General features: G+C 40.4%; 1 protein-coding gene across 6 annotated transcripts in view; it reads right to left on the minus strand.

The window, feature by feature from the left end:
* The window catches only part of cntn5 (contactin 5), a 179,035-nt gene that overhangs the window by 52,286 nt on the left and 113,164 nt on the right, over window positions 1-13,585 (minus strand). For all 6 annotated transcript variants that reach the window (XM_074640435.1, XM_074640434.1, XM_074640433.1 and 3 more), the window contains 2 exons: window positions 9,733-9,835; window positions 1,373-1,554 (listed from right to left, as the gene is read on the minus strand). In XM_074640435.1, the coding sequence (XP_074496536.1) occupies window positions 1,373-1,554; window positions 9,733-9,835 (285 nt within the window). The remainder of the gene's footprint in view (window positions 1-1,372; window positions 1,555-9,732; window positions 9,836-13,585) is intronic.

Below are 13,585 nucleotides of genomic sequence, written 5' to 3' on the forward strand. Positions count from 1 at the left end.
TCCCTCACAATGCAAGTTCAAACTTCCAGCTGACCTGTGTAAATTACATTTAGCGTGAGGCTGCTACAAATTAGCTCCCTTATTCTCCTTGTGATGTCAACAGAATGGAGGTTGCCAAGAAGTGCAGGGCCTTGGAAATGTGTCCTACCAAGGCTGAGGGAGTCCATTATCTTGGTCCTGTGCACACGACGCAGACGGAGGGAAACGGAGGACATACACCCTCAGAGATAAGTCTACAGTATGATAATGGGAAAAGGTAGTAATTCAGCACAATTACTGGTACCTCACAGTGGTTAGAAGACTAAAAACTGTTCTTTAGGTAAGGTCTGTCCTGAAACTGATATATTATCACTGTAACTCAATGTTTTTAGTTGATGAGCCTAGATTTGATCAAATAAATAATTATTAGGGGTGTCAGAAAATATCAATATATATGAGTATCGCGATATTATGTTGTGCGATACTGTGTCGGTTCTCCGAAACACTATAGATTTTTATTACACGGCTGTGTTGAATACTCGATTCTGATTGGTCAATCACGGCGTTCTGCGGTCTGTAAATTCTGTATTACCGACCGTTGCTATGGGCGCAGCTCTGATGTCGGACTCTGGCAGACCGTTTTTGGGTAAAAATATTGATTTCTTCAGTAAGTAGCGGTGTAATAAGCGGGATAATGTACAGCTAGCTGGTCATTGTTGTGAAAGAATCCCCTTCAGGGCGATGCGTCGGGGTGCAGCATCCCCCTGAAGGGGATTCTTTCACAACAATGACCGGCCAGCTGTACATAATTACATTATGTTAACTGAAACTCATGTTTTTGTAGTGACAAAAATGATCAGAAACTCTGTAGAAAGCAGTGACCAAAGGCACAGATGTAACAACTTCTGACAATACTATGACGAGTCTTTGAAAAAAGACATAGAACAACCACAACAGTCTATTAAAACAACTAGCAGAGAAGTAGTTCAGAACATTTTGGAACAAAACACACCTGACAGCTGAAACAAAAAATCTTGCTTAAGAGAGCTACACTCAAAGAAACAGCTCATTTCGTTGAGGTGATGAACATTTGTTCTTGGATTATCTGCCATGATGTTTAATTAGTCATTTGGACTGTTCAGCAAATTCACAGGGACCAGGACTGGTCCCCAGCCTTGAATTTGAGAATAGTGTAACTGGCAAAGATTATATCATGACAAATACTTGGAAACTGTGCAGGACGAACAAAATAGCTTAGACTACTATGTTCGGACCAATAGTCCTGGAATACCACACATCAACACTTGTGCTCTTACTGTAGATAATGTATGATGGCTGACCTAAAGTCAAAGATGACCAAATGAACAGAGAATAAGAGCATGCTTAGACTCACTGTAGACCTGCAGATGTCCTTTGAAAGCAGTGCCTCCTCTTGGATTCTCAGCTTTGCATTCGTAAGTTCCCGAGTCCTCCAGTTGAATGTTGGGAATTTCCAGCACGGCCTGGGACTTCCGAAGTCTTGCTTTTTTGGGGATGTTTCCGTTTATCTTCCTCCATGTGATTGTTGGCACTGGACTGTGAGGAGAGAAGAGTGGGGCTATATACTCAACAGTACAATGTAACATAAGAACAAGCAGCATCAACACACAGTATATACTGTAGAAGGTGAGCTTCAATGATGCAATGCATTATTGATAGTCATTTTTTTTTTTTTTTTTAAATAAGATCATAACCATTAAAGCTTCAGTAGGCAGAAAGATTTTGGCATCATTGGGCAAAAATTCCCTGATAACCTTTCAGCATATTGTAATTCAAGTGTTCTGAGAGAAAACTAGACTTCTGCTCCTCCTCATGGCTCTGTTTCAGGCTTTATAAAATCTAGCCCGTGACGGGAGACTTTGGCCAATCACAGGTCATTTCAGAGTGAGCGTTCTTATTGAGCATTCCTATTGGGTGTGCTCCGACTGATGGGCGGTGCTTGGTATTTCTTCAACTGATCTCAACATGGCTGCCGGGTCACAAACTTTCGAATTTTACAGCTAAACAGTACACTACAAGATGATTCTGAAAACATTTGAGGCGCGAAATAGGCATTACAGTAACAGAATATTGATTCATATTTGATCAGCGCTGCCTAGTTTGACCGTTTGATCGGAGTTCGCAAGTGATTGACAGCTGCTCAGAGACGGCAAGGCTCCAGCTGGGCTCTGATTGGTTGTTTTCCTCCAGTCTGTAAAATCTTGCAGGTGCCGATAGGAGCATCGAAGGACACAGAGGCACATGATTTTTTGTGTGACCGTTTTATAAAAATTAAATTGTTTTAATAATATTTGCTCCACTTCTACCCACTGCAGCTTTAAGGGGGGTAAACATACTCATGATGAATCTGTCATCTGACGATGACCTTGTAATAATAATTAAAATGACTACAAATATTTTCATGTACCTTCACCTTGATACATTTTTAAAAAGATAACCTTGATAGATTCTATCTATACATATTCTCTAGACTCAATTTTGAGTCTCTTTCTCAGTCATAAAAAAACAAGTAATTTATAGGCATCACTTTGGGCTTTTGGAAATTGTTGTGGTTATTTTCATATTTTTTTCTTGATTACAATACAATTACATAATAATTAAAAAAAAAATCGTCAGGTTATTCAATAATGAAAATAATTATTATTTGCCCAACAAGAGATATTTTAAAATAACATCTAACTGTAACAATCACCGGCAATGACCTACAGACTCCATCTGTAATCATGTATTGATGCCCCATGATGAGCATTTAATGTCGGTTGTGCTCCACATGTAAAATCACTAACCTTTTGACCACTCGTGATATATTTACTGTACCGAACGACCTACACATTAGAGCCCGGGTTTCAGAGAGAGACGGGGACAAGATTCAAATCAGGCTATTAACGACACCGATTTTTATGATTAGTGTTCAAGCAATGTCACCTATCCCTGTGTATTCAAGGATTGCCCCTATAGATCCGTATGATAGATGTCTTGCGTGTGCAGAGAGAGACTATGCGCTCAGTATCAGCGGTGTTCTTGTATGACAACTAGATTTGACAGGTGTCTGAAAGATGGAAATGTGACACTATACAAACCTCCAGTGAACCCATCAATCATTTAGCCAAGATGAAAATGTTACATCCCTGAGCTTTTTTTTTTATCTGTTCTAAATTCACAAGGACACTGAAGTGCACTTGGCTGCATGGACTCACATTAGGATTCTCAGCATGTTTTGTATTAAACAAAGCATTTCTTCACAAAGAGTGTCTTTCATTTTGGACAGGGGTTTTGTGTCACATATTTTTTTTTTGTTGCTTTGAATTTTTGCTTTGTGTTTTTGAATAGCTAACTCGTTACCTAAAAGCATGCATTTAGGTTTCCTCACATCACTGACTGTGAATTAACATACTGAGTAATAGTTAGTAGTTTCAAACGGACATCAGTTAGTGGAGATCCACATTTCTGCACATGAATTTGGGAACAAAGTTTGATCGCTAAAAATGAATGTCTTGATCCAAAATTTGAAAAATACAGCATGGCAATTACACAACATATACTGTATGATGATGCCACAGTCATATATAGTCCCAATAGATAGCCACTTTAATTGATATTTATGTAACGGTACAGTTTTTTTTACAATTGCTAAAATCCCTTTGTCCAAGTAGTCACATTTTCAAAACTCAACACACAATTAGTACAACATCCGTCTGCTGTGGACCATACCATTAAAACAATTAATTTTGTTTTCACAGAATATGCAGTCAATTACCGCTAGGGATGTCAATCAATTAAAATATTTAATCTTGATTTAATTAATTGCATATTTTTTTATCTGTTCAAAATGTACCTTAAAGGGAGATCTGTCAAGAACTTAATACTCTATCAACATGGGAGTGGGCAAATATGCTGCTTTATGCAAATCTATGTATATATTTATCATTGGAAATCAATTAACAACACAAAAAAATTATTATTGTCCAGAAACCCTCCCAGGTACTGCATTTAGCATAAAAAATATGCTCAAAACATAACATGGCAAACTGCAGCCCAACAGGCATCAACAGCTGTCAGTGTGTCAGTGTGCTGACTTGACTATGACTTGCCCCAAACTGCATGTGATTATCATAAAGTGGGCATGTCTGTAAAGGGAAGACTCGTGGGTATCCATAGAACCCGTTGTCATTCACATATCTTGAGATCAGAGGTCAAGGGACCCCTTTGAGAATGGCCATGCCATGCAATTTAGTGCAAGTTTGGAGCATTATTTAGCCTCCTTCGCGACAAGCTAGTGTGACAGTTGGTACCGATGGATTCCTTAGGTTTCCTGGTTTCATATGATACAAGTATCTTCAGCTTTGAAACTGAGCCCTAAAAATTACAAGTCGCATTAATGCGTTAAAGTAATTGGCTTTAAAAAAAATTGAGAGAAAGTGTTAACTTTGACAGCATTAATTAACACTTCAAGTTTCTAAAATACTTACATTTTCATTACATACATTACATACTTACCCAATAACAAAATTATGTCTCTTTCCTGTTTTATTTACAAAAGCTTGCACACAGCATGCCAGAAATGAAAACCCAAAGTTTAAAACCTTAAATATAATGTAGAGCCTCTACTTCTGCAACAGCAGCAGCTCAACAGCTATACTGAAACAGCTGAAAAGCATTTTTGAATGAAAATGAAGATCATTGAAACATTGAGAAATAGCTGATTTACTGTAAGTTGTGTAAAATAGACTGCCAGAGGTGGATAATGCAGGCCAAGAGTTTCTATCCAAGGTGCATAGTGAGAGACGACATACAGTAAGATGTGATGTGGGCCAGGACATTTTGTGTTTTTTTGTTGCCCTTCCTTGCCTTTTTTATTGTATTTGTGTATTTTATTTTTTTACACATTTGGATCCAAAGGCCATGTATGTTTGATTTTTGTGGATCACTGGCAGCAATTTCATGTTGCTAATACAGCTTTTACTGCAGCCATTCTGTCACTATTTTTTTCTACTGTATATTATATAAAATAAAGACAACTCATTTACTTTTAGATAGCGTGGTGCCAGGAATGCACACATCTTACACTCAACCAAAACATGTAGAGTGGTTTACAGTCAAAGGAAGCTGAATTATAAAAACAATGGATTTCATATTGTCTGTTGTATGCAGGTAGAACTGAAACCTGAAACGCTTTTTGCAGTTTTTTGTAATGCCATCAACTGTTAGTATTTTGAAAGTCGTGCTATGATTGACTATATGTTCGTCTTGGAAGGAAAACGTGTGCATGTAAGAACATGTAAGAGTTAAGTGAAAGAATCTCAAGTATAGGTATACACTTGTTAGCAATTGTAAAACTAACCTGTAACCACAAAGTATAAAGTATAACCCACCTATTTCAATTTGTCATCCATCCATCCAGTCAAATAATATAGAAATGAAGTCACTGTCATCACTAGCATCTCCCCATCTGCAGTTCAGACAACTATATATGTTAATAGTGTGGTTACAATAGGGGCTACATCTGAGGCCTGAGGTAAAATCAAATATCTGTGGTCCAACGTGGTTCCATTTGTTAGCACTTGGCATTTTCATTCCCAAGCCCCTGTGGGGTGTAAGAACAACATATGCTAACAACGGAGATTGAATCAGTACTCATGAATACGGCATGCAGTTGTTATGAAGCCCTTCCTTATATGTTATTGATGGAGAATTTTGCAAGAGACCTTTGCTCCGACTACACTCTCGACTAGCCAGAGAACAGAACAAATCTATAGAGACCTCGAGGGGCTGGAACATGAGGGTGAATCTTCCTGAGTCCGTGGCAGGGTTTCTCTTTGGAGGCTGAATAATGAGCACCGGGCCTGGACGTGTCCACAGGACTGGGGGCGGGCAGGGGGGAATATAGGCTCACTCAGTTTAGAAACGAGAACCCCCGCCTGTCAGTGTCTTTTATATATGGAACTGCTGGCATTAACTCCTGAACTCTGAGGCGAAGGTTATGGCAATTTTATCAAAGTGTAAAAACTGAGTATTTCATACCCTAACATCGTGAATGTGAAGGTACTACACTCCAGAGTTTATGTAAGGTGTTACAGTTTTTCAATTTAAGAATGTGCCCGCAAGCTCTGTAGATTATATCTTAATTAGCATTCCACACAATTGCTGTGCCCTCATCTGGACTTGTTCCATAATAAAGGTTGAAAATTAAATCTAATACTAAAATATGGTGGAGTTTGATACAGATCATTAAACTCTAGATATTATTCCACCATTTAGCTCTGAGCTCGCAGTGTTTCGGGCCCTCTAGGGAATTCTACACTATTTTTTAGGGAGAATCTAAAGCCACATTTTACCTGTATGATCTGAGCAAAAACTGTCTTTTCAGAAACATTACCCATAGTACCAAGAGTACAAAATGTGTTGTCATTAAGAGGCACTTTCTGTGGTCCTTGTGGTCCTGTATAGCTCAATGAGGAACATAACTGCAAGGGTTTCAAGAGTTTGATTCCCTCTGGGGTCACTGGAGCTAAAAGTATATCTACTACTCTAAAGCAATTTGGATGAAAGCATCTACCACATACCACATATTATATTTTAAGTGGAAAGGAGTGGGAGAATATGTAACCCATCAAATGTACAAGGCCTTTTGAACTACATACTTCAATATCCCTTGAAATGAATGCAGCTAACAGCACTGCACTTCCCAGAGTTTCTTGTAAATCAGAATATGAAGCTGGGGTTTTAAATTGAATTTGTGTTGTTTGGAAATCTATAGGTAGTATATCATCACCTATAAATGGCAATAATCATTCATGGTAACAATCCTGATAAACTTATCTGAAAAAGACACCAAAAAAACTGGCTGAATGATAACCGTTTTGCATCAGCTGGCAATAAGGAAGCAGAACCAACATGCATATGAGAACACCACAATTACATTTTCAATTAACAAACACATAAAGGTGTGATAAACCTAATAGGAAAGTGCTAATGATGCCCCTTTCCACCAAACTACTTGGTTTTATTTATATTTTCATTTATATTAAGTAACTTGTACCTCGAAACTTTAGAAGCACAGTGATGCTCCACAATAGGAAACAATGGTTATCATTCTACTGAGAATCCAATTTCACAAACAAACAAGTTACAAAGTCATGATTAAAGGTGCTAAATGCCAGATTGGGAGCATTTCTATTGCCTCTGCACGGCTCTCAACATGACGATGGCTGAGGTGGCGGCTTGCAGCTAACGGTACTAGTGCTAAAGATGCTAAATGCCAGATTGGGAGCATTTCTATTGCCTCCGCACAGCTCGCAACTTAGTGACGGCTGAGATGGCGTCTCGCAGCTAACGTGGCTAACAGTGCTAACAGTGAAAACAGACAGAGCTACAACTGACAACTGACAGTGTTTACCTGGGGTGGTACCAGAGGGTGGGTGCTACGCTTCTGCTACGACGCCGTAGGTCGGGACAGCGTTATAGGCTGTACACGCCGTATGAGACTAGTGCAGAGCGGCAGGTGTGAGCTAGCCAGATCATGATTAAAGGTGCTAAATGCCAGATTGGGAGCATTTCTATTGCCTCTGCACGGTTCTCAATATGGCAACGGCTGAGCTGGCGGCTCGCAGCTAACGGTACTAACAGCGCTAAAGGTGTTTAATGCCAGATTGGGAGCATTTCTATTGCCTCCGCACGGCTCTCAATATGGCGACGGATGAGCTGGCGGCTCGCAGCTAACGGCACCAACAGCACTAAAGGTGCTAAATGCCAGATTGGGAGCATTTCTATTGCCTCTGCACGGCTCTCAATATGGCGACGGCTGAGCTGGCGTCTTGTAGCTAATGGTACTAACAGCGCTAAAGGTGCTAAATGCCAGATTGGGAGCATTTTTTATTGGCTCCGCACGGCTCAACATGGCGACGGTTAAGCTGGCGGCTCGCAGCTAACGGTACTTATAGCATTAAAGGTGTTTAATGCCCCATTGGACGCATTTCTATTTCCTCTGCACGGCTCTCAATTCAGTGACGGCTGAGCTGGCGTCTTGCAGCTAACGTTGCTAACAGCGCTGACAGTGAAAACAGACAGAGCTACAACTGACAACTGACAGTGTTTACCTGAGGGGGGGGTAGGGGTATCAGACGGTGAGTGCTACGCTTCTGCTACGGCGTCGTAGGTCGGGACGGGGCGTGTGGTAGCCAGTGGGGCACGCTCACATGCACTCAAAGCATGCGCGGCCGGCCCGGTTATGTCAACAAAGCATGGAGAAGAGAGACTTCATTCTCTGCTCAGGTAGACATTACTCCACTATATCTATACATAGCAAATAGTTGTTCGGTGCTTTATTAATGCTCCGGATGTCATATAGAGGACCTTTAAAAAGCAGTCTTGCACTAAAAATGACAACGTTTTAAGGTGACTAGAATGCCAAACTATTAGACAATTTGTATTGCCTCATTGTTCTCTTTGCCCTTGACTGAGGCCCACAAAGTAGTGTCACTGGTAAATATCACAACAGACAATCATATCAAGGAGCTTTGGCATTCACACACAAAGAGCTTTTCTGCCCCGTCTTAGCTAGTGGTGCCATCATCAATATTGATCAACAGGAGAACAAAAGCCATTTTAACTTCATTTTCGGTTCTATATAAAGACTGGCATTTCTTAATAGGGTGCATTGATAAATCATTCATCTCTATGTAAAAGGGTAAGTCACCGGCATCACTGTCTGACTGAGAGCCATCAGGCACAAATTACTTCACTTACGGAAGCACAGAGCAAAGACTGTCCTACAAGAATCCCAAAACTCCTGCATAGCTTGATAGGAAAAACTAAGGGGTGTGAGATTATAACGCAGTGTCTATATATTTAGGAAATGACTCACCATAATGTGGATAATTAATTGAAATCAAGGAAAACAATTATGAGGTCCTTAGTCATCTGTAGATTAGAGACTGTTTGCACTTAAGATAGGACTCAGCAATGAATTATTCATGCTGAATAATTATAAACAAAATGGAGTAGGGGATGATAAAAGATTATGTTGTGCAACGAAAAATATTTTTTGGTAGTGTCAAACACCACTTCAACCTCGCTTTGGAGAAGAACCCTTTGAAAATGGTATGAATTTATTTTTGAATGAAATGAATTTAAATGAGAAAAAGAAATGAATAAAAAATATGTATATTTTGATTTAAAAAAGGCAATGGCTTTGTCAACCGCAGAGCCTGCGATGCTAACTTTAGTAACTGTGGTAAGTGGTTTGGATTGAAGTCTCTGTGGACAAAAGTGTGTTTTCCCTCCTGGCAGACAACTATTACCAATTTCATTTTTCCATAGACATAACCTTGGCTTTTTACATTCATAACAGACCCTGAAAGCAGCCAGGAAACACAGATACATTTGGGCTCTCAATTATGAGAACACATGGGTCCCTAGGGCTGAATTCCCTATTCAGTCTCCCCCCCCCCTTGCACTAACATGCCATCTAACAGCCGAGCTACGATGCTGCACTTCTCTACACTCACTTAACATCCCGCCTGAAGACAAGATATGCCTGGTCCCCTTTCAGGTAATGGAATAATGTAATTTAAAGAAGAGAGGAAAACACAAGGAGTGTTATCTAAAGGATTTCTCAGCAACGGAGCCATGTACTTTACTTTTCCTGGTGATTAATATGATGCTGCTGTAATAAACAACTACCTATATTTGTGCAATATGTCCGTGTTTACTTACTTCCCCAGGGCGAAGCACTCCAGCCTGACAGTGACTCCTTTGGCAGCCAGAACAGATGTAGGGAAATGGACTTCAATTTTGGGCTCATATTCACCCATGACACCTAGAACAGGTTAAGAAAGAGGAATTGCAGACATTAGAACCAAGCAGATTGAAACCACTACTTACCCCCCCTCTTTTTTCCCCATCATATTGCAGTGTGCTACACGGAGACTGGGCATGGTGATTTCAAAATAATAGGGAGGCTCACTTCATATTGCCCCGGTACCTGTTTTATGATAAGCAACTACTGAAGAAAAAAAAAAAAAATGAAGCAGCAAATGTAAATTTCCTGAGGATTCCTGATGCAAAGACCAGTCAAGATACACATGGTACATTGAATCATGCAGTGTACAAGTGTGGGACTGCAAGATTATGCACACCATCTGGCATATCTTTCAACTATTCACCTTTACTGTATACACTATTTATCACTGTAATAGGGTCAGGGATTCGGATTTAGCTCAAATACATAATATATAATAATAAAGTATATACGATTAGTCAAGTTTAACATAGGAATGCACCAATTGCAAGATTCTCGGCCGATACCGATATCAATGTTTAATTTGACAATTTTGGTCAATAGCCGATACCGATGTTTTTGTTTATTTTATTTTTGCTGTTATTCATTCCCCTTTTGTGCCGGGAAACAAAGACATATTCATTATAAAAGAATAACTGAGCTGTTTTAAAGTCATTCAGAATTTCATTACACTGTCTTTGAATGAAACAACCTTTAACTTAACCTCCTTTCAAATAAAAAAATATTCTTCTTTTTAAAATAACTGCTTCAAAAGCCTTTTCAGCTGCTATACAACTACCTACTCAAAGAGAAGAATGTTTCAGTACTTGAACAGCCTAACAAAAATATTCATTTTCCATCCATCCATCCATTATCTGTAACCTGCTTATCCTGTTCAGGGTCACGGGGGGGGGGGCTGGAGCCGATCCCAGCTGACATTGGGTGAAGGCGGGGTACACCCTGGACAGGTCGCCAGACTATCACAGGGCTGACACATAGAGACAGACAACCATTCACACTCACATTCACACCTACGGGACATTTAGAGTCAACAATGAACCTAACCTGCATGTCTTTGGACTGTGGGAGGAAGCTGGAGATCCCGGAGAAAACCCACGCTAACACGGGGAGAACATGAAAATTCTACATAGAAGGGCCCCAAGCCGGGTTTTGAACCTGCGACACTCTTGCTTTGAGGCGACAGTGCTAACAAATATCCATTTTGTAAAGCATAAATTAAATGTAAAAGCGATTAGAAACATAATCAGTATTTCTCACACCTAGACTTCACTTGGGCGGGCCGTCCATATATTAACGGCGGCCTAAATATATTTAGCAACCAATTTTTGTATTAATTTTCTTTTTTTTTATCCCTCTGAGCGAACGACGCCATCCGCGATCGAGTAACTAGTGGACTAGTAGCGGCAGGATGCCACCTGGGAGCGGATGGAGAGCTCCGCTCTGCTGGTGCAGCCTCGGGCGTCGCTGCCTCAGCTGTCCGGGCTGGACGGAACCACGGCAGAGCCGCAGGACTACGATGCGGCGGCCCCGATGTGCCGCTGCACTCTGCTCACCCGGGACTGGATCCGGGCTGCACAGCATGGAGGATGTCCCCACTGTAAAGTACTGGGTGCTGTGGTTGGACTGACAGGCTTCCAGTGACACAAACATACACACGAGATTCATTCCCATCAAAACTATAGTGATTATTTTTAATAAATCTTGTTGGCCATTTTTTTTACTGCTTAATTTTTTGGTGAACATAACAATGTTCTTGTCGTGGATCTTTTTTCTGAAAAGGTGAAATAGTCCCACACGGCCGACTTTTTCTTTCATTTCTTTGTATGTAGTTTCACACGTATGCAAGGCCCCCCGCTGTCATGCCAATGTCGAGTACAGCCGGTGGCTTCTTCTCAGAATGAACAGCTGGTTACTGTTGTCAGAGACTGACCGCAAATAACCAACACAACATTTAGCCGGCGCAAAATCGATGCATCACAACAGTTAAACATCCGCCACTGCCGACAATGTGAATATCGGACGATACCGATGTTCGGTCGATAAATCTGTGCATCCCTAGTTTAACACATGGTATTTTACATTTTTATATATATTTTTATTATTTTCATGTACTCAAAGTCAGTTGGAAAATGCAGTCAGGTGAGCCAAATTCTGCATAGGTAGCATACTGCCATCAACTGTATGCATGACAACAACGTCTACATAATACAAAATGGTAAAAAAAAAAGCTCTATGAGCCACGGTATCAGAAAAACAAACCATTAAGATGATGTACTAACAAATATTCTCCAGTGACAACAGGGAAAAGTAGTGTATTGTCCTCAAGAATTAGTGAGCCACATTGTGAAGGACACACACAAGTGATAACGTGTTATCAGTCTTGCTAAGTGCCACTATGACTAACACCTCCACTCTAAGTCATAGCCAGAGGACACGTTTTCCTTGTTTATTCGTCTGTATGTTGAGGCGGCCATTTATATCCATTTGCCAGAACGATGTGTCAGATGGCATTGAGCAAATTTGGAGCAACAAAGGAAAACACCTTCATCTGGGATCTAATTACTATTATCCCTCTTATTAAATGGGAGTTTGCGATATGAATATTGCATGAGTATTTTACTCTTTACAGAAGAATGTTAAATGTACACACAATTGTTACGCGTGAGCACCGCTGACGGGCAACACTGCTAACCCCGGCGCCTTCCTGAATTCACAACAAAACATATCAGACCATATCCAGCGCTACGCCACACGACCGGTAAGACAAATGGCCGACATGACATTTGAGAAACCATAATTACACCTCCTACATGTACCTGACACTTTTTATGTGATAAGGAGTGGGGTTATTGAATTGTGGCCCACTATGTATGGTAAAGGAGTTTTATGATATTTGTTCCAAAGAACTTTTCAATTTCAATCTCATTCTCAACATTTATAGCTCCAAAGCAGCCCTTCACATATAATGAATTTTCAATATTTCATCGGCTCATGCCATGGTACATTCAATATCATATTCAGCCTCAGTGGCTGGACCTGATAGAACTGAGGGAAATAATGCCTCGGCTCGGTGTGCTAAAACATTAACAGCCCCTCATTTGTAGTACAGCTTTATATTTTATGTTCCAGTTTTATTTATTAATCAGATGAAAATTACATTTTCTGTTGTGCTTTGTTCTTCTGCGGACCAATTTTAAAGTAAAATACCTATCCTGGAATTCACTGGGACTCCAGGCTCATAGAATAAGCATTTTATTAGCTCTCTGATCCAGTCATACACAGGAGTTTTCCTTCTTTCATCTCAGACTAGCCCGGTCGCACGAAAAGGCGTGAGAATGACACAATAATGCTCGAGGCAAAAGTGTGCAATAAGGACGCTGTTGTTGCTTTTGGCATGTCATTTGCACACCATGGAGTCTGTACTGACTGTAGTGTAAACGCATCCGTGTAAATATGACACGCTCAGAGCTAGTGACATAGAATAAAAAGTGATAAAGACTGCTTACGGTGGGCGGGAGGGGAGGTGGATGGGTCCATCAAACACAGCACTTTCAACCACGGAAATGTTTTTTAGTGACGTGTTTTCCGTACTTATGTCACGTTGTTTCTGTACATATTGTACTTAGTTTACATACCTATTTTAAGGCCAACCATAAAGTTTTTCCTAAACCTAGCTAAGGGGTTTTGTTGCCTAAACCTAAGTGAGTGGTTTTGTTGCCCCCTGCTGGTACTGCACCTTCATGCACTAGTGTAATATTCACACCTCGG

This window comes from Sebastes fasciatus, chromosome 7 (genome assembly GCF_043250625.1).
Source record: "Sebastes fasciatus isolate fSebFas1 chromosome 7, fSebFas1.pri, whole genome shotgun sequence".
In the NCBI taxonomy this organism is placed as follows: Eukaryota; Metazoa; Chordata; class Actinopteri; order Perciformes; family Sebastidae; genus Sebastes; species Sebastes fasciatus.